This window comes from Gouania willdenowi, chromosome 16 (genome assembly GCF_900634775.1).
Source record: "Gouania willdenowi chromosome 16, fGouWil2.1, whole genome shotgun sequence".
NCBI classification, from domain to species: Eukaryota; Metazoa; Chordata; class Actinopteri; order Blenniiformes; family Gobiesocidae; genus Gouania; species Gouania willdenowi.
Window position 1 is genome coordinate 18,069,424 of NC_041059.1, and position 21,878 is coordinate 18,091,301.

Below are 21,878 nucleotides of genomic sequence, written 5' to 3' on the forward strand. Positions count from 1 at the left end.
CAGGGGATTTTAACTTATAGGATTATTGTGACAACCTGCAGTAAAGGTCAACACCCAATAACACATAGGCCTACACTGAGAAAAAAAAAATACTGTATATACTATTACATATATATATTGACAATTTCTTTGGCTTCAAAAATAACTGTGTGTGCGTGTGTGTGCACGCTTAACAGATGTTATATAGGCAAGATTTTTCTGACACCTCCGAGCACTTATTTGACCATTTTAGCAACAGTTTGAACCACACGGGTGAGCCTTTGCTTCGAAATCCTGTGCTGTGTCTGGTCATATTGGTTTTTCTACAATACCAAAGATTACACATAGTTTTTAGGGTGTTATATAATAGTTACACCAAAAACGTTCCAACACTGTCATTTCCTCCTTATTTAAGGTTTTGCATTGTTGATTAAACTCAGATCACACACAGTAGGGTGCAGGGGTTGGACCTGGGGCCTTTCTGTGATTATATGTTTTCATTTCACAGACAAATGTCTAACCATAACCATCAACCTAATCTAACTGTGAATTAAAAAAAAAAAATCTATAAAAAACATGTTATCATTTTGTATTTATTGAGTTAAATACTTGATTGCATTGTTTATGTCTAAATATACATTGTAATTTTGCTTCTCATACGTCTGTATGAATTTTGTTAACATATTTAAATGAAGAAACAAGACACACACAAAAAACTGTCTTTATAACAGCAACATTTGAATGGAAGAAAAAAAAAACAAAAAAAAAAACACAAAAACATGATGGTCTGCTATTTACGTCATTCAAAAGTATTTTACGAGCTGTCCTTGAACACATCACCGGCCCCACCGCAGTGCCGATAAAGCTGAGGCCTTGCTAACCTTCTTTTTACAGTACGCACATTAATAATAATAAAAATCTGTAATTAGCTAGGCATAATGCTATTTCAGTGTCAGGCCTTGATTAAAAAAATACCTGATGCGTTGATCGATATGCTCCTGCTCCTCTGACATTGTTACACTGAATATTTCCTGCACTACACAAATGTATAAATTATTCCGTTATCTCGAGAAAACTAATTACATTAATTCGTTATCACGGGAAAACAATGCCTCGTTATTTAGAGAAAATTAAGTCGTTATCACGGGAAAACGGAGGAAATAAAATGTATGAAAGCATTCCGTACATGAGACTGAAAGATTTTTTTTTTAAAATAAGGGGTTTGAGATTTTTTTCAGCTTGGATTATTATTATTATTATTATTATTATTATTATTATTATTATTATTATACTCCAGTGCAGTAGGTGGCGGTAAAGCTGTTTGCTAAATGCTAATTCAAACAGGGAGGGGTTAGGCTCCGGGGCCTGCTACAGTCACCCGCCTGTGAGAACATCTTCCTCATTAAAGTCTCACCTTGTGTGCCATACAGGATAATGTGGTAAGTTCAGTTCAAACTTCCAGTTAACCGATTGAAATTCAGGCCAAAATGTACACTGGACAGCTTTTTGACGGGTGTTGCTGTGGTCTGTTAGCCTGAAGTGGCTAACGTTAGCTGGATGACACAATAGCCACACACCGTGTCGCGTCATTAATCGTGCAGGCTACAGATATCTGTTGGTTGATTTGTGTGTTTTTTTTTTTTAGCCTTTCAGATAGTTTAATATCAACCATAACGAAATAATGGTGTCAAATGTCGTATTTGAAATGTCGTTTTTTCTTACGTGTTTGTTCTTCTTCCCAATCTTTTCTATAATGGAAACCTATACTAAGAACTACCCAGATAGTCCTTGATCACTGTGTATGCGTAATTTGCCTAAATATAACATTAGTGTCAAAGCAAATGTACAATTAATGACTTGTCATCGCACAGAGATTTCCTTTTCAAATTTAGTTGATCATGAAATAAGATAAATACTAAGATGGTGTACACACAGTACTAATGATAATTAAATTTGAACTGATGTTGAAAGTCTCTCATAGTGTAATTTAGGAAACATAGGTAGAGAGTACATTACACAACAAAATAACAGCAGCAGCCTTTTAGAAAACTCAGGCATATTTATAATGTGATGCACTAACTTGTAGCAGCTAGTGAAGAGTACTTTCAAACCCCTAAATCATGAAAATGTTCACTTAAGGAAATTAACTTCCTGAAAAGGAAATAGCCATATGAGGAGGAATATACTTTTACCTGTGTATTTTTTTTTTTTGAGAGAGTATCACACATTTAGCCATATTTTCATTAAACAAGTGGTTTGTGTTTGGACTCAGCAATAGAAATTAGCCTTAGAGGAGCGCAGAGTGGGGAGAAATGAGCATTTTACAATTATTACATAAAATAATGATTATACCTATTAAATATCAAACACAATGAGACCACTCCCTTGCTCCCTTTTATTGACTGACGCACAAACTGTCAAAGGTAAAGTGTTAGTCCGACGTTTTTTACATGAATTGTCTAGTAATTGATTAACAAAAATAGAAATTACTGGATTTTTTTCTTTCTTATGTAAACATAATTGTTTTTCAAATGAAACACGACACACGATCCAAAAAAAAGTATTTTATACTTTCTCAAATATAAATTTAGTAAAACATATGAAGATAAAGCAGCTTCAAAATATCTGAGCTGGCGCATTTTGTCACTTTTTACACCTGGCTACTCTGTATTTGAAACACATTATAACAAACACAATTAAATCGCCAGATATTTGTGGTATCAAAATGGGGTCATGATACAAAAACATTGTGTTTAAGTATACTCTTACTATCGTAAGTTATTCAGCTCTCAGTTTGGACAATCCTTTTTTTCTTTCTTTTTTTTGTAGCCCTCATTAGGATTAAAGTTGCTAATATTTGCTTTAGATCATCATGTGATCTAAAGAAGATTTTAACTATTTAAAAAGAAAAAAAAAATCAGTTTAAATATCTACATGCTCAGTAAAATAGGATATGGAAAAAATCAGGATCAGCAAAAACTTTGCTGATCTAAATATTGGGATTCGGAGCCAATAGCATTTTTGTGGCCAGTAGTCACATTTTAAAAAGCATCAAATAAGAACATTGATAAACACATTACATATACTGTACCTGAATACAAATTCTTATAATATCCAAAATATGATTGAAGACAAAGAAGCAGAACACCACTGCATCTACATTTAGGAACTATAATTAGTAACATAGTCAAGTTGTCAAGATAAGTACTGTAAACACACTGATAATTAAGAACACACAAGAGTGACATTAGCTACAATGCTAGACCCTCAGCCACCCGTTCAACAGAAAAAAATACCATTAAAATGCATGATATATTCCCAAAACATTATTTTAAAACCTTTAATTACCAGATATCATCCTCACATTTTGCACGAAACAGCTGTGTGATTCTAGATGCTTCAACGATTATTTCACTAGTTAAAATAACCACAAATTCAGCTAATACATAATCAGCTCATCCTGGTTTTGTACCAGTGCCATTTCAGATATTAATGCAGTCATTAGGGGTGGGAACCTCTTGGTACCTCCCGATATGATACACGATACAAAACTCACGCTAACGATTATCTCACGATATGACGATACTGCGATTATCGATATATTGGTCAGAAATCAATCTACGATAATTTATGACATAACAAGATAAAAAAAATTATAAGTGAAAAAATACAATTATTTTGTATCTCTGAAAGACAATAAATTGAAAAAGTGACCTATGAACAGTGACACTATTTTAGTGCAACATTTCTGTAAAAAATTGTCAACATACCAATGTAAATGCATAAATATCTCCAATAGTGCTTTCTGTAAACAAAAAATAGGGTCTTTCTTACCGGTGACACCATTATAGTGCAATATTCCAGTAAACAATATATTGGTTCCTTCAACAAACAGTGACAAAATTTCTGTGAAGACATACCTGCACATTTTAGTGAAAAAGCAGAAAAGGTTTTGAAAAAAAAAAAGAAAGAAATTGATACTTAGCATATCGATAATCGATCATGCGGAAAAATATCGCGATATATAGTCGTATCGAGATATCGTCACACTCCTGGCAGTCATAATAATCTGAACTGCTTGTTCATCATAACATATTAATAATAACACACGTCAGATGAAGCTCTGCATTCATTTTCAGTCAGAGGATAAAACAATCACTCGATGAGCCAATACACAGTGTGAGATTTTGACAGGTATTAAATGTGGAATTGCACCTATTGGTGAGTCACACTTTCTAGACATTCAGTCCTAAATTTTTTAGTGAAAAATAGCATGTAAATGCGCAATGTTACCCCAAAACATGCATGCAAGGCATTTCCGTGTCATGTTGGAGCCCGATTTTAAATAAAGAAAATAGGTCTGATTGATTTTTTTCCATCTCAGAACGTAAATTCTGTTATTATCCATTTGTTTTCTGTGATCACCAAAAATCAGAGGCCCAATAAATCTGTATCAAGTGTTTAAAAGACACACAACCCTGAACCTTTTGCCTCTCTCTCTCTCTCTCTCTCCTTCTCACTCGGCCAATCTCTCTGTAAACGGCGTATAGCAAGTGTTTGTTTGTGTGCATATATTACTTTGGGCCTGTACTACAAAGCTGGATTTCCTCTTATCACGCTAACTTCCAGAATTTATTTAGCGTGTCCTGTACTACGATGCTGGTCAACTTCTTACCGGGCTAAATCACCGTGGTAACTTGCTAACAGCTAACCTGGTCAGGAGTAGGTTTTGTTCCTGGCTAGGATCTGAGCGTGTACAAAAGTTCAGCCCCCCTGACCAATCCGTTCTCTTGGAAAGTGACCTGCCCATTCTTAGATCCTGGTTGGTGCAGATCTGGCAGCTGCATTTAGAAAAGAAAGATGATAAATAGATAAATGCAATGCATCCATTTACTGATGACATCCTTTAAGAAAGATATAGGTTTACATCTGATGGACTGATCTACAGTCAGCTGATGAACCCTGTGTCGGGCACTCTCCGTATGCACCCATTCATGCTTTCATACATTCTGAGGCTGATGCTGCGAAGCAATGCCCTCTCGTCCTAGTGTGTGTGTGATAAATTGAGGACTACCTGATTAGAAATGTGCGCTGTCCATTTATCATCCCATAGATTCATATTGTATAATCTCACGCTTTTACGCATTAACAGTGTCAGCAGCTTCCTGACTCCATTCTTTTCTTCCTGCTTTTTCTGCCCCAACAGTGTTGTTTTTTGTCAGAATTATGGATTTTAATTCTTCATATCTCTAAAGAAGTATTCCTCATTTGTGACGTTAAGTTGCTCTTCACAGTTTCTCCGTGATTGTGGTTGGTGTGAAGCTGCAATCTACGCCCATTTCAGATGAACACGCACCTCGCCATCCTTAAATCACCTGAGCATGTTGATAACTTACTTCGTAGGACATGATCTCACTGATAGAATGTTTGGTTAAGTGAAACCCACCAACAAAGAGATATCTCCGATATACTTATCCATCCAGCTTTGTAGTACAGGCCCGAGCCATCACAGTTGTGTTGTGATTAGGGACGTCTCGATACAACTTCTTCATTTCTGATATGATACCGATATTGTAGCCTTGCGTATCGGCCGATACCGATATTGGTTCGATGTCAGCATGGATCATACATATTTTTTTTTTTTTTTTTTTTTTTTCTCTCTCTCTCTTTTCTTTAATACAAAAATAATATTTACTTATTTTTTAGTGTGGAATGTTAGAAATGACTTGATCAAGTGAGATCAGCAACAGGAGGTATTAGGGATGTAACGATTCACTCAACTCCCGATATGATTCGATCCACGATACTGGGTTCACGATACGATTCTCTCACGATTTATTTTACAAAATGGGAAAATAGAGAAATGATGACTGAAAAATATTCCTTTGTTCTTTTGGGGGGGGGGAAATTAGAAAATACTGTACTATTTTCCGTTTATTTTTCATTGTCAAAAGAATCCCTTGATAAACTTCAAAACAATGCAATTTAACTAAAAAAAAATCTTGAATGAAATAAACAAAGGAATAATACGAATGAAGAAGAAGCCTATTAATTTAAATTCTGGTTCTATAGTAAACAGTGCATAACTGCATAATAGTTCTTTTTCTTTTTAAAAGTGTAACTGAAAATGTATTTTGTGTCATTGCAGTGTATTTACGTCAGATATTTGTTTGGACCAGCAGAGGGCGCTGGTAGCCCAGTGGTCGGTTGGCATGCAGATATTCTTGCAGTGAAGAAGAGAGGCTATGCGCTAGCAGACAGAGCTATTAGAAAAATGTGACTTTTGGTGCTAAAGGGGTAAGGAATCATTTATGAACATGTTTAAGAGTAGAAGGCGGCCAGAAAGAAAGTAGTTGCAGATCCCGCCAGCCGCCTACACTTCTGGACAAGAGAAGGATAAATATATAGCCCCCTCTGCTGTTTAAAAAAGTACTGCGATTCAATTTTCAGAGTATTGATGTGAACCGTGATACCTATGAATCGATTTTTAACTGCCTTACGATTAATTGTTACATCCCTAGGAGGTATGAGAAAAACTGACCCATTTATTATTAACCAATTGGTTACATAATGTTTAACCTTCAATATAATATCTACAGCATTTTACAATTGAATAAAATAAATTACAAATGAAGTGGGGAAAAGAAAAGAAAATTGAAAAATCCGGGAATTTGAATTCGATATTCGTTTTCAGGCTAATATCGGACCTATATCCGATATCGAATCGGGACACCCCTAGTTGTGATTGGACACAGTGTGTGCTGGTGCTTGAGTGCTCACTTGTGTTGTTGTTAGTTCAATTGACGAATGTGCAGTTTTTATTGTATATGAGGCAGTGTGTACTGACCTGTGTGTGTTATTGTGGATGTTTTGTGGGTTTGTACCCATGCGTTGTGAATACGCTTGTGCTGAGTGGTGCTTTACTGCATGCACCTTGTCTACAATCAGTTGTTTAAATAAATTCATGGGTGACACCATGAAGCGTTAGTCTGTCACTTTTTTTTTATAATGTCTGCATACATCGTCATAGGTTAACACTACAGGTCTACTACAAAGCTGGATAAGTATATCTGGGATATCTCTCCATTTGCGGTGCTTCACTTAAAGGTGCAGTCCGCGACTCTCAGATCCATCTCTCCCCCTCCCTCCCTGCTGCTCTCTTGCCCTGCCTCCAAACTTTCCAAAGTCCCTCCCTCAGAGGAACTAACAAGCTAACGTTAGCCCAACAGCAACATAATATAACATACACTGTTAAAAGCATATTACTGCAGCGCTTCTCTCTTTCAATGTGCACATACCTCAGCAACAGCAGCAGCAAAACAGTGTTACTTACAGCAGCCCACACAAAGGCTGCTGTGCACGCACAAACAACACATGCACCACAGAGTTCTAGTGTAACAATTACAAATCAAACATAATGCAAATCAAGCAGCAGTAATTACCTTTCAAGCAGAAACGTCGCTAATTCCATGTTCTACTCCTCCAGACCATACACTGTAAAAAAGACGCAGCTACAGCCCCGGGAAAGGGGCAGGGACTGTGAGCAACAGCTGTCATATAGTCCATAAAACACATTCCTGGCTCTGATTGATTCTTTTTGCTTGGTCGCAGTCGCATTCTGACAATCTGCCAAAGGCTGCAGGAGCAGCAGGAGGGATTCACTGAGCCTGTTTTTTTTTTTACACAACCTACTAGTTTCATGTAAAGCTGTCCTTGCATCGTGACAGCTTTAGCAAATATGACAAAAAGTCACTTTTATAAGAGTTGCAGACTGCACCTTTAACCAAACATTCACCGTCACAGAGCATCTGTACCCTAAATCTGGTTATCAACACGTTAACCCAGGTTTTTTCCAATGATCAGTACGCATTTGCATAAAACAGGTAGCGATAGCAGTATCTGACCAATCACAAACACGGAGAAACTGTGCATGTTAAGTACCATTAAGGAACAGACAATTATTCTTAAAATAATGAAAATTCATAATCCATTCCTAAAGCAACACTTTTGATGCAGCAAGGAAGGAGAATGCTGGCAGGAAGCTGTCAACACTGTTGATGCATAAAAGTGTGAGATTATAATTGGATAATTAACAACAGCAGCACTCTGATCAGTCACTTTTACTCTATCACAGCACAGACTTGTTTTTATTCACATAGTCTGCCTCAATTTCCCCCACACGGATGGAGATATGAGAAATTGGCATCTGGGTCTGAGAATTATATGGAAGCCGATGACAGGGACAGGCCGCAGTCATACTGTCTGCATCATAAGGTGGACCAACCAGGATCTTCTAAAAGTGCGTTCACACCGAACGCGACTGAAGCGACTAGATTACATTAAAACTCAATGTAAATGAAGCAATCTCAAACAACCCGACTTGCAAGATTCCGGAGACTCGGTCCTGCGCGACCGTGTCGTCAAAGTTGAAAAATTTGAACTTTTTAAATTGATTTAAAGCGACAACTTCCCCAGCTGTCACTGTCTGTAGAGCTGGGGCAGCAGCCCCTCCATCCTGCTACAGTGAGACTGCTGCAGCAGGAGCATTCTAGGTGAACTCATTCTTTAGTAGCCCCGTAAGTTGACCATTTAAACTGCAAAAGCGACGCTGTCTATGATAAGTCCTGTAAACGTACGGCCAGAGAAGAAGTGATCAGCCCTCTCTTTCTCTCTCTGTCACCGACTGCGCAGATACACACACACACACACACACACACACAGTTACCTGGTCATCACGTCACTGGAGTGAAGTGATGGAGTGATCAAAAAGCGCCACTATGTTCAAGAGACTCATTTGCATTGAAGGCAATTGAAGTGACTGCAGTTGCTACAGTTGCGTTCGGTGTGAATGCACCCATATTATGCTATTTTTCACCCATCTCCATTTGTTCTAAGAACCCCAAAAACATAGTATCGCCTGTTTTTCAGAGTTTTAGCCTCTGAAAAGTCACTTTCTGAGCAACTCTACACAAACAGGCTGATTTGCGGCCTCCTTATGCATATTCATGAGTGAGTCTATAGACGAGACACTGACTTCCTCCTCCCCGCACGGTGAAGTAGGGCCAGAGCACCGCCCGCCCACCTCCCACCCACTCCGTAGCCGAGCTCATGCTGCTTTATAAACATGAGACAGAGCGTGGGGGCTGGGTGTTCACCAGTACATACATAGACTGTAGAAAACACAGCGCCACGCAAAGGATGTTGAAATGCTCACCTTTGTGGGCGTGTCTGTTTACATGTCAATCACGCCAGAGAGTTTCCTGGAGAGGCGGCTTCTCCAGCTCAGTGCCATGTCAAATTCGTCATCAAAGCGGGAATGCATCATCAAAGTGGGGCCTCGCCCGCGCTGGGGCCTCCCCTGGGTCGTGCTGGGTGGGTGTGTGTGGGGGCTGGCCTCTCTCCTGCTTTGGCGGGGCAGGCCGCTCTGGGCCGGCTGGTGGCGAGGGTCCCCTCCTTGGGGTAGTGGCACGCGGGCGGCACTCCCACCTCTGGCTGCTCTACTAATCCCTCCCTGGGGGTTTCTAGGGCTCATCGCTCGGGCGGCATCAAGGAAAGGCGATCTGGCGCGCTCTGCGGTGCCTGGTCGGTGTGCCTGGGAGCCAGCGGGGCAACTTGCAGCATCCCCTTGGTGCCCTCAGCGACTATGGCGGGGGGCCTTGGGGTTGGGGGTTGGGGTCGGTGGCGGGATGCGCTGGGTGCTCGGCTGCTTGGGGCTTCCTCGGATGTGTGTGTGGGGGGCGGTGGCTGCCTCTCAGCCTGGGATCTTGGGGGCGTCTGGGGGGTTGCTCGGCCGTGGAGGGGTGGCCTGGGGCTCCCTGGCCCCCACTATTTCTGCTGGCCTGGCTGCATCTGCGGGCCCGGGGCAGTTCCTGGGTTTGCGGTAGCGGTTTTTTGCACATATACTGGTATACGATGCACTGGCACGCCTTGGGATGTGGGATAAAACTCATACTGGGCTTAAGTTTAGACACGTTTATTCCAAATACCTGCTTTAGGTACTACCACTCACTCATTCCCACTCTTAACAGCCACCACCATTATAGCTAAGCTTCACACCTGTCACTATACTGGATTGATTACACAACATAATAAGCACAATATATTATACAACTTCATATCTCACCCTCACTGTAAAACAATCTATTCTCCCCACCCTTTCTATTTCCTACCTTGAGTCTCTCCTCCCTGCTCCCTTTTCCCTCCCCCTCCCTCTCCACTTAGGTGTAACACTGCTCTCCCTTTTTATATCCTCCCTCTAATAAAAGATTTCTTACCCTTCCTTAGGGAGGGCTGGTGATGGTCACAATTAAGCAATAAAATAAATCAATTTATTTAAAAAAAAAAAAAAAAGGGGGAATGCATCATCAAATTGGAGCGAGGTGTTTGGGCTCGCCCTGCAGTAAGAAAGGAGCAAATCACCCTCTAACTAACGATTGAAAAAAACCTCTTTACAAACACTCAATTGTCAGCAGTCATTTGCTTTTATACTCACTCAGATCTTATCCTAGCACTGCCGTGCAGCTTAAGTGATCAAGGTTATTTATCCCAATAAGAAGTTAACCAGCGTCGTAGCACAGCACATACGGAACAAATCCAAGAAGTTAGTGCGATAACAGGAAATCCAGCTTTGTAGTACAGACCCTATGTGTAGTGCAGGCTTTTCTGTTTTATTTTTGAAAAAAAAAAATAATACATTTATTATATTTCATAACTGTGACTGTCACCAGCTTTCCTTGAGGAGGAGTAAGTGACTTTGTACCAGGGCAAAATATGTAAAAAGAGAGGGCAGTGTTACACCGGAGTAAAAGAGGAAACACAAGGGTAACAATGCTGGCTGATGATGTCCCCAGCTGTAGAAAATGTATGCTCTGAGGGTGTGGATGAAGCTTGCACACACAGATACCTGTTTCCAGGTTTTATAGCATTGGCAGAGTGTCCCTCATATTCTTGGGGGTTCGATCCCAGTGCTTTAGCTGTCTGTGTCAAAGTGTCCTAGGGCAAGACACTGAACCTTAAGTAGTCGACGAGCACCTTGCATGGCAGCTCTGTCCCATTAGTGTGCAAGTGTATGTGAATGGGTGAATGAGCCGATATTTGGAAGTGCTTTGGGACAACGAGGTAGTTGTAATAAAGCGCTATATAAATCAAGTCCATTTAAAATTTGAAGATGAGCCAAGTGAGTATGGAGACTGCTTTTAAATGCTGAGAGGATGATGTATGCAACTCACTCCTTGAGCAGATAACTTTCTTTTCTCTACTTTCTAAACTGATCCCATGCACATTGGGATGATTCATTAAATGGTTGTGTTGTCGGCCTTAGTAAGGGTGTGTGGCTTAGCAATGATGTCTTTTCTGCAAAAATCTCTTTGTGTACTAATGGCAATCAATCTTGCTATTTTCCGTCATGCCTAAACCATGTGTAACATTACAGCAAATCACAGGCAGCATCTTGATTATTTGATAAAAGAACCAAATTTTGGTACACAGCCCTAGCTGTTGAAATAATGGGATGCTACTATTGTGTACAGGATAGAAATCTGTAACCCCAGTGTAGTGACATGTAGCAAGAATGTTAGGGGGAAAACGTGCCTATGCAAAGACAGTAGTATGAATAAAGAGAGGGAGAGAATGTGTGCTAACAAGTGTGACATAGCTATTGGTTGGAAGCAAACATTTCTAAAGTGTGTCACAATTTCAGCTATCCTGAAGCCCAAGAAATGCTTGTGCGTCCACAACAGATGTGCGTGTAAGAGATCCTTTTGGACGTCATCGTGCCACTCCAGACCCACAAAATTGGCCTGGTGGGCAGCCACCGAGGGGACCCAAGGAATCCTGAACCAATTCACCAGAGACCGCCATCCTACACACCCTGGGCCACACAGGAGCCGACTCAACCCCCACAGCACATCAGAGCGAACCCATGGGACCAAGGGCCCAATGCATCCGGCCACTAAATGCCTAATTTTGGGCTACTTTCACACCAGGTTAGTCCGGGGGACTTGGCTTGAACGAACGGGGCGGGAATAGAATGGTGTTTCTCAAAATGATAATGGCTTACTGGTATATGATGGTATTTTATTTGACGCACTAGTGGTTGTTACCACATTTGTGTTGGTCGCTCAGCCCACCCAACCAGGACCCAGGAATACCTGTCGGGTACCTCAAGAGAGCTCCTACTTGGTACCAGATTGTACCAAGTACAATAATTACATAAATTGGTATACATGGACTGCCTTTAAGTAAAAACTGGCATGAAAATATAGCCTGACCCTTTAAAGCTGTAGTATGTAGAATCGTGAGTCTTATATGGAATCAACCATGCTCCCCCTCCTCTCTCTGTTTTGAATTTGCCAGCATTCGGTGAAAGTGCACAACTGTGGAGCTCTTTGCAACTTTTTTCTCAGTAGACACTAGTGACAAATGTAGGGACTTTATCTTGTGTTATTAGAGAGTTTTCTGATGTGTTATAGACTGAAATGAAAGCACGTACCACTCTCTACTTATTGTCTTCACGGCAGCAAGTGCTGCTGTGAGTGACCCAACCCATCTCCCCAAAGCTCACAGTCGGAAGAGACGACCCACACCACTCTGCATCCAGACTGCAAAGTAATTGTGGATGTTCTCTCCACCTTGTACATTCTTCTCTTAGGTTTACACGCAATGTATTCTGTCTGTTATCATTCTCCCTCTAAAACCAGCATGTGGGGCAGACAGCGCGTGGTCATTTACATCCACTTTGAGACTGCGCGGACCTCCGTGGAGTTTGTTCTACTCAAATATATTTGGGACTTTAAACTGTTGCTTCACCACGTCGGCTTTTCTTTTTCCACTGGCTTTGCTGTGTAGCCATTGTGCCTAACACCGCGATGGTGACTTTTCCTGCTGGAAGTTCCACGATTGTGCTTTACTAGAAGATAGGACATGGCTTTAGTCAGACAGCCAATAGTAATGCCCCAAAATACCTCATAGACCACTCTGTCTGATTGGCTGAAAAGTAGCGTCACGCTCCTGGATTTCTAAAGCTCAAATCCAGAGCCGAGAGAGAGAGCAGAGTTCCAGCGTCCTCTCAGAACACGTTGAATTACAATATGCTCAAAGGCTATTGTAGATTTTTGACCAAATGAAGCCAAAAATTTACTGCAGTATTAACTGTGTGGAGTATATGTCTTTATGCACCACCTGATTTGGTCAAGATTTCTGTGCTGAAAACTGTTGTTTTCTAACAACCATCTTGCAAGAGAGACATTTTTTCTGACAATTGTTGGACAACATCATTATGAATGTGGTTTGCTAAATGCACACTTACTCACTGCCAAAAGAAAGAAGAAAAGTGTGAAAAATTTGAGATTAGGGATTGCACCCGTCACCCTTAAATATGCTTTGATGATTTTCATTTTCTTCAATCAATTTCCCTTAAATACATAACAAGTTGCTTGTAAAGAGTGTGTTTGAACTTGTGGAAGCAATGCTTGTGTGCATGGCCAGGCTGGTACCACTTTTGCCTCAATTTACCCCATGTATAAGAATTTTGTTAAATTGATTATAGCATTCTTAATTACGGCCTTTATTTTTTTCCCCTCCAGGTGCTGCGAGGAATGTTGACTGAACAGATGGCGTGTACAGAGGGTTAAGGAAAGACACTGGCCACCACATGGAATTCCAGCTTTTTCAAATATCCTGATGAACACTTTGATAGTGATGCCTTTGGCGAACGGACAGAATAGTCTCATTATGGAAAAGCAGAAGCTCATGAACAATGTTGCCTCAACAAATTCAAGTGGAGAACCAAGTCTTTTCATCTGTACTGAATGTGGTGATGGATTCAGTCGATACTGCAGCTTGTTGGTTCACATGACAATTCATGGACCTTTAGAGTCATTTTCTTTCGATGGCTCATCCAATGGATTCGATGTCCCTCGGGAGTATGTACTACAAGAAAATGGAACATTGGCAGTTGTAAATGGTTTGGAACAGGTACCCTCTTCTTTCAAACCACCGTCTCCCGGAATACTGCCATCACATCTTCCATCCCCTATCAAACTTTTGTCTCCAGCTACAAGGCCACCATCTTCTCCCTGCAAAGACTTGGTTCAGCCAAGATTTTTAGAAACAAATCTTAGAAAGGCTCGCCAGTGCAGTTACAGTTGTGAAATATGTAACAAATCATTTAGCAACCTGCAGAGTTTGCAGCACCACCAGCAATATCGCAACACAGAGCGAGGTTACAAGTGTACTTTGTGCTGCAAGGTCTTTGACGAAAGACAGGACCACAAGAAACACATTCAAAGCCACATTAATGAAAGCTTTCACTCCTGTGGTGATTGCGGTAAGCGGTTCTTAAAAGTAGCTTCCTTGACTGCCCATCAAATAGAAAATCATCCACCCCTTAACAGTGATTTAGGGAAATCATTGAAAAGGATTGAAAAAACTTATCCATGCAAGAGGTGCAAGCTAATTTTTTTCTGGATGTCAGATCTCCAAACTCATTCGATATACAATTGTAAAGGAAAAAAGCCCAAGCTCTGTTTAACAAGTACATTGGATGTCGAAGTGAATACTAACAACCCAGAAGCACCACTCGCAGTCTCCCAAACTAGTGGAAAATCTGCACATGATCAAAATGGGAAAAGTAAGCCCCTTGAAGATAAAAGTTGTAGAGTTGAAAATGAACTTGCTTCTAAATCTTACAGATGTGGTTTGTGTGGTAATAACTTTCAAAACCTAGCTACTCTTAAAGAACACCATTTGACTCATCAAACTCAGGAAGAAATTGATCAATTAAATCAGGAATCCCAAAGAATCTTGAAGCACAAAATGACAACTAAACGTAGACACAGAAGAGGAAATATACAAAATGGAAAGTTGTATCCTTGTAAACAGTGCAATCGCGTCTTCCACCACTCTAGTAGTTTATCAAGGCACATGAGATATCACAAGGGCACAATGCACTCATGTCAGTTTTGTGGTAGACTCTTTCCTCAGCGTTGTGATTTGCGAAGACATGTTGTTATGTACCACCCAGCTGCTTTGGAACATAAACCCACATCACAAAATGAACCTCTCGCACGAGCAATTAAAAGAGAGAGAATGACAGGTCATTTGAAGAGTGCCAAAAGCTCCTCTAATAGGGAACAGATAATGTCATCAGATCAAAGTCCAAATGAGAACCGATCAGGGAAGGTTGGCCGAATTAACTACAAATGTCAAGATTGTGGTAAGAAATTTGGATTGTTGTGCGTGTATCAAAGACATTTGCGTTACCACAAAAAAGAACCTAAAAAGAATCTGCAGGGTGTTTCTGATACTACTAGTGCTTCATCTCCTAAACTCAATCTTGAAAATCACCAAAGCACCGGTTTGAATCAAGTCCCAGAAGAAACAAAGGAAGACCCTGTGATCAAAAAAGACACCACTGAAGAAAAAGAAGTTGGATCAATGGACTGTTCTAAAAGTAATAAAGACAATGCTGTGGGTCTTTATGAATGCATTGAGTGCACCAAGACATTCTCGTGCTCTGAGACATTTCTTCAGCACCAGGCTACTCATGGTTCTGGGTAAACAATGGCTCAAGATTTTATCAAATATACAGTATGCCATTATGATAATCAATTTAGCTCAATTTTACTGGTTACAAAATGATTGAAATTGTCACCCTTTAACAGTAATTTGCCATTAGTACACACGTTAGAACACAAATGTTTGTTTTGTTTTTTTTAATATTTTTTATTAACTAGGTCAATTGAACATGTCTTCAAATAAACCATTTATATACATTGTGTTGGTTGACACAATAACAAGTGACCTTTAAAACAAACTTGTACTCAAAAAAGAATGCTTGAAGAATGACTGCTTGGTATTGGTATAATACATGTTCAAGTACTAAGACCACACAAAAAAGATCAAGGTTTAGTATGTTGCCACCTTATGTGTGTATAGGTTTTACCCCTGCTGTTCATATTGCTGCATATTTTTATTGTTAACTTTTTTGTGAGTACTTAAAATAATCTGCATAAGTTTGTGTTTTGTAAGACAAACATTTTATGTTTATTTTGTATTTGTATCATTAAAACTGTCTTAAGAATAGCCAGCGTGGCAAGCAATTTTTCTTTGACTTTTGTCTTCCTCATATGGGTTTAAGCATGTACAGCTTACATGGTTTTCCTGAGAAGAGATATGCAACAAAAAGTTATTTGGTTGCAGTAGTAGAACATTACATTTTATGACTAAAAGTGACATCAATTAAATCTGCAACAAAATCTTTCTGGACACTCATGCCATGTGCCTACCTATGAGTTGACCAGAAAAAAAGGAATGCTTGGTTTGCCAACTGCAACTGCCAGGGTCACAAGAAAAAAGTAATGAAGCACCCATCACTGCAGGGGTATGGCTTCAGTGCTGTCTCTTGCAATAGTTATATTTCTTACAGGATTTCTCTGATTTGGCCCTAAAAGGGCCAAACATACTCAAGCGGAGCGGACTCCGCGTGTAATGTCCCTACTCATCAGAGCTTTCAAAGTCGAGCACACTGGCGCGTAGTAGTTGACAGTGAAATTTCCCACAATCCTTAGCGGTTCTCTGTGTTGTCCTTCTGGGACGTGTTTTAAAGGTGTTGGTACTTTTGTGGATCTCCTCAAAGCTCATCTCCATTCCTCCTGCTTTGTTTCATCAAGCAGGTAAAATGCAGCATGGTGTTGCAGTTAATGTGAACATCACATGAAAAGCAGTGTTTTGTGTGACACCAGGTACACGGAGCAGAGTCCGCAAGGTCATAAAATTTGAGCTTTGCATTAATTGGCCTGTCGGACGTCCGTGTACGTTCCACCAGAGTATGTTTGTGCTTTTAAGGTGTGTTCACACCGAACACGACTTCAGTGACTCTCGCGACTAGATTACATTCAAAATCAATGTAAATGGCGCAACATCAAGTAACCTCCCTTCAAGCGACGCAATTCCAGCAACTGAATCTGAATCGCTGGAAGCTGCTTAAAGTTGAATTTTTAACTTTTCAAATGATTTTGAGTGACTCTGTGTCGTCCAATCGGCAATGAGTTTCTCCAGTGTCACTCCCCCAGTTGTCACTGGTTAGAAGAAGTGTTACTATGTTTAAGCAACTCATCATGGGCAATTTAAAGCAGAGCTTTTTCACCTTAACAAATCCTCGTAGTTCCTGGGAGGGTAATACGAGTGTTTATGGGGTGATTGGGGGGTCTTTCATCTCTCCCTGCTGTCTCTGGCCAGAAAATTGCACTTGCAATTTTCCTGCCTCCGACCCGGTGGCAAGTCGTACTGTTTTACAGCTACCCAATACAAACTAATGCTAGATTATGACCAGCCCGTGGCTGCACACGATTGTCTACAAATTCACTTATATCGTGGCGGAGCCAGCAAAAAAAGGCAAAGAAGACCTTTGTCTGAGGAATAGAGCACCTCCATGCAGTGACAGCTCAGCAGCAATCACACACACTGTCGTCGTGGCAACAGGCACCCACACACACTCGCAACCCAACGCTCCATCAGGCAGCACACACACAAATATCCATCCATCTTCAGAGCCACTTTGTCAGCACACACATTTCCACACTCCCTTCCGTATTATTGCCACGTCATTCATGTAGTTTACTTGTCTCTCTTCCTTCAGGGCGAGAATTCAACTCAACAGTGTCACAGCTACACATGCGTTACAAAGTTAAAGCTGGTGGAGAAAAGCACCCCTAACACTAAAAATATTCCCAATAACCGTGAAACACAGAGTTTGGGGTCTTTGTGTTGGGGCATTGCAGTCTAGAGCAATCCAGAAAAAAAAACTTTTATGCTTTAAAGGAAGCCGGCTGCTCAGAAGTCAATTCTTTTGATGCCAATTTAAATTTTATTGGTCAATGGTGTAATTGTTCTTTTAGGGCTACATTTGTCTCATTTTGATTTTAAGTAAGCAGAACCAGAATACATGCTTTGTTGTAAAATAAGTGTAAATGTAATATTTTCTCTCTGCTCACAATCAAAGCATTCTGTTAGAAACTACGAGAAATAAAATGTGTTTTTTCCGAAAATCCTGTGCAGAACCATGCCACCAGCTGGGTTAGGTGCAACGACAGCTCATGCTCCCCAGGCATCGCATAATGGCTGCCCACTGCTCCTCAGGGATGGGTTGAATGCAGAGGACAAATTTCATATATGTAACAACATATGACCAATAAAGGCGAAAGCCCCGATTTAATCTTTAATCTTGTCCGTGCTCCTCAGATTGACAGTCATAGAGGCATGCAAGAAGCTTGGAAAATTAAAACAGGTCGTGCTACTTGGAAGGCAATTATATTATTTTCTTGGCAGCTTTTTGAAAACACCTATTCCAATGTCTACCCATAATTGTTTTGATTTAAAAGATTACCTGTTGCTTATTACCTGCTGTGAAAAATTACATTAAACTATAGATAAATGAATATTTAAACTGTCAAAATAAAAAAAGGCCGTCATAAAATTAAATCCTTAAACTACCAATTTAGGAAGACGTGCAGAGGTCATTTTTTAATTATATATCAATAATGGGAATTGTCAATGTTTTTTAATATCTTACCATGTGTTTTGGAATTAACTACAGCTTGACAGTGTTTAAAACAGTTAGCCTAGGAATGGCATTCCACTTGTAGGTTGTTGAGCGCCTGGGAATAGAGTTATGACCTCAAATGACAACTTTGTTAATCCCATTGCCTTTTGAGAACACACTAGCCACTCCATTTGAGGTACTTGTATTACGACAATTTATAAGGTGTAGGGGAGTTTTGGATTTGTTGAATACATTTATCAAGATCGAGTCATCGCCACCAGGAGAGGCTCACCTTTTCACAACAGGACCTGTTGCATGCCGATCTGCATTGACTACTCCAGCAACAATTTTGGCAGCCATGTTTTCTGCTCAATGGGAATTGACTTTTATTGGAGAGCACCACTGCAGCCCACTGCTTTTCTGTCTAGCTCAAAAGCTCCCTGGCGAATATGAGACTAGAAAAAAGTTTACGTATTAGTGCAAGTTGTCTAGCAGGGCCAACACCTCGATGTAAGCAGCTTCAATGGTCTGATATGATTATTTGTAGGGTTGGGCATCATTTGGACCTGGGACTCACTTCCTGATGCTACCAGAATCGCTCAAATCTTTCAATTTTGATTCCTACTTTTGATGCCCAGTCCACCGAATGGAAGAAGAAGCAGAACACCAACTTCCACCTGAAGTATTTGCGTTACCGCCTAATTCTGCGGTTCCCCCATCCGCTTACCGAGGGGTCAAGGGCCACCCCGCTTCATCCAGGTGGGTCCGGGTCTCACCCCCCCCCACGCTCTGCGCCCCTCGGGAAGTCGGCCTTCCATGCGAAGCTACGCATCTTGCAGCCCACTCCGATTTCCACAACAAACTCGTTGCAGGCGCGCTCGTGGGGGATGCGCCAGAATACGCAGTCACCACCTCCTACCAGGCCCAGTTAGTCGTCCTTCGCTCTGAACCAAAACCCCACTCTGTGCCGGTGGGTGCGGCAGTCTTGCACTGACCCTCGCCCCGGGTACCCAGCTGGGCTCCCTCTCTTCTTCACCCCAAATTGCTTCCCGGAGCGCCTGCAATGTTGTGGCAGCCCACTGCTAACCCCTGAGGGGTAAATGGGTGAATTTCAGAGGAAACAGTTTCACTGTGATGTGATTAACAAAGTATATCATTATTATTAACCATGAACAGTGAGTAGCAGAACTGTTTCTGATTTTATCCTGTTCCTGCTGCTAATCTGGTCAGGGTTGTACAAGTGGTTCCTTATTGTATGTTTGATATACACCGTTAGCACATCAGTGGGAGCACAGTAACTGCAGAATCAGACACTCAGTATCTGTAAATTTGTTTTCATGAGGTTTTCAAAAAAAAAAGCTCTTGTGTGAAAAGAAAAATTATGAAATGTGTCTTCAAGTTTATAAACTTTATATTTATATACTAGTTGAAAACAGCCCTGAGAGAAATTCCAAGTAATGTTAATAAAAAATTAAAAAAGATCATAGGATGATGGTGAGGTTCATTCTATTTCATCCAGAAAGACTTCTGGTTAGCTACCTCATTTAAAACCTGTAAACCTATTTTTTTCACCATTCCTGCTATAAGATTCGGAATCGGGAATTGTTAAAGGGATAGTTCGCCTATTTAAGACATGAATAGGATTGCGCACCGATGACGTTGACGGCAGCGCGGATTGATGGAAACGGAAGAGAAAATAGTGCCGATTAAAACTGGAGGTATGAATTTTTTTTGTGGGCGGTTTTGTGATGTAAATGAATCAAGCTTTCAAACGCATATCTTTTTTTCTATTAAAAACGCGCAGTTTTGTGGCCCCGGAAACTAACCGGGGCTACTTTCTTGACCAACTTCAAACGGCCAGAACTCGGACCAGGGAGGTGACCACTGAGTGAAACAATGTGTATGCACTATAGTGCTGGTGAGGATTGCATACAACGTCATGTCTTAAATAGGCGAACTATCCCTTTAAGAATCGCAATCGAAACCAGAATCGCTCAAATTTAAAAGATGCTCAACCCTTGTTTTTGCACATCGCTCATAAATGTGACCAACATCCTAAGCTTATTAGTAACTTTCCCTTGGTAAAAAACAAAACAAAAAAAAACCATACCTAAATGCAGAGAACGTACGGACATGTATATTCCACTTTACGAATGCGTACATATGAATGAATTCAAGCACATTGCCTTTAAACATCTGAATCAGCATGTAATTTAGCACACATGTTGAATTACCCAGCCATGCCTGTACTTAGATAGGCAAATCACATTTAAATAAGACTGGCACCTGAAACTTCATGATCGGATAATTATAACACCGAACCTGAGAAAAACAAAAAAAGATGAGTTTTACTGAATGAGAGTGATTTAGAGACATTCCTCAATCAACTATAGGTGCACAAATATATACTGTTTGGTATGCTGTCCTCTGGTATCACCACTAAACATAAAATAGGAGCACCCAATATGCCAACCTTTAAGCACACCCCACTACCCCATTGTAAAAAGGTTTGTACTGCAGCCTTGCACCGTGGGGAAAATGGATGTCTCAGTCTTAATGGAACATACCATTCCTTCGGTTTTCATTATTTGTTCTGTTTTCCATGGGCTGCACCAAGTCTCCATTGCCCCTGTTCTGGGCTGCAGCCTAGTGGTTTGAGACTGACAGGGTTTAATCCGAGCTCAGTGGTGTCGACTCTTCCTGGTCTGTCCAGGAACTGCCAGGTAAGGCCAGTTCTTCTTTACCTTAAGCAGTTGTGAGAGCAGTCGGGACACTGGGAACGCTTACCAAAAAACTCAGCTCGTACCTTAAACAGTCTCATGTTCGTTTGTTATTATGACATTAAAGAGCTGTTCGTACCTGAACTAGATGGCTCGTCTACTACATGCAGTCCTACTCTGACTGCAACAGCTTCGAATCTCACAAATTCATATCATTCAACTGTGCACATCTGATTTTATGAAGCAGCCATGAGCTAACACAGCAGAGAGAAAGGCTCCTATTGTTTACTGCACATTTTTGGCTCTTAAAGGTGCAGTTCGTGATGTTGAAAAGCTAGAAAATTTTGAGCCAACAAAACCTCCTCTAAGCTCCACCCCCTCCTCCGTCTCCCATAAAGGCTCGACCCCCACAAGCTTAAACGCGCAAAGAACTTGGCAGGGGAGACAAAAGCTAACTCAGCCATTTTAACATGTGCACATGGGGGAGGAACAGAGGGGGACATGGGCAGGACGAGACATGAAGGCATCTGATTGGTTCTTTCCATTCGGACCGAATGGCAGGGATTGGTAATACCCCAAGTATAATAGCAAATGACACCTACTTCATGCAGCGCTTGTCAGGACATATTAGTTGTCAC

The 21,878-nt window shown here is 40.8% G+C and overlaps 1 protein-coding gene across 3 annotated transcripts; it reads left to right on the plus strand.

Moving 5' to 3' along the window:
- The first annotated feature begins 1,303 nt into the window (after nucleotides 1-1,303).
- LOC114477676 (zinc finger protein 91) lies at nucleotides 1,304-16,062 on the plus strand. 3 transcript variants are annotated; one of them, XM_028470150.1, is made up of 3 exons: nucleotides 1,304-1,418; nucleotides 11,718-11,963; nucleotides 13,563-16,062. In XM_028470150.1, exon 3 carries the CDS (start codon nucleotides 13,660-13,662, stop codon nucleotides 15,535-15,537), a length of 1,878 nt encoding a protein of 625 aa, XP_028325951.1. In that variant the 5' UTR covers nucleotides 1,304-1,418; nucleotides 11,718-11,963; nucleotides 13,563-13,659; the 3' UTR covers nucleotides 15,538-16,062. The 3 variants fall into 3 exon arrangements, with proteins under 3 accessions (XP_028325951.1, XP_028325952.1, XP_028325953.1); XM_028470151.1 differs by having other exon boundaries at nucleotides 1,306-1,418; nucleotides 11,678-11,963; XM_028470152.1 differs by lacking the exon at nucleotides 11,718-11,963 and having other exon boundaries at nucleotides 1,319-1,418.
- Nucleotides 16,063-21,878: the final 5,816 nt, after the last annotated feature.

What these genes read in the sequence shown, in the direction of transcription:
- LOC114477676 (XM_028470150.1), top strand. Translation starts at nt 13,660, where the DNA reads ATGAACACTTTGATAGTGATGCCTTTGGCGAACGGACAGAATAGTCTC.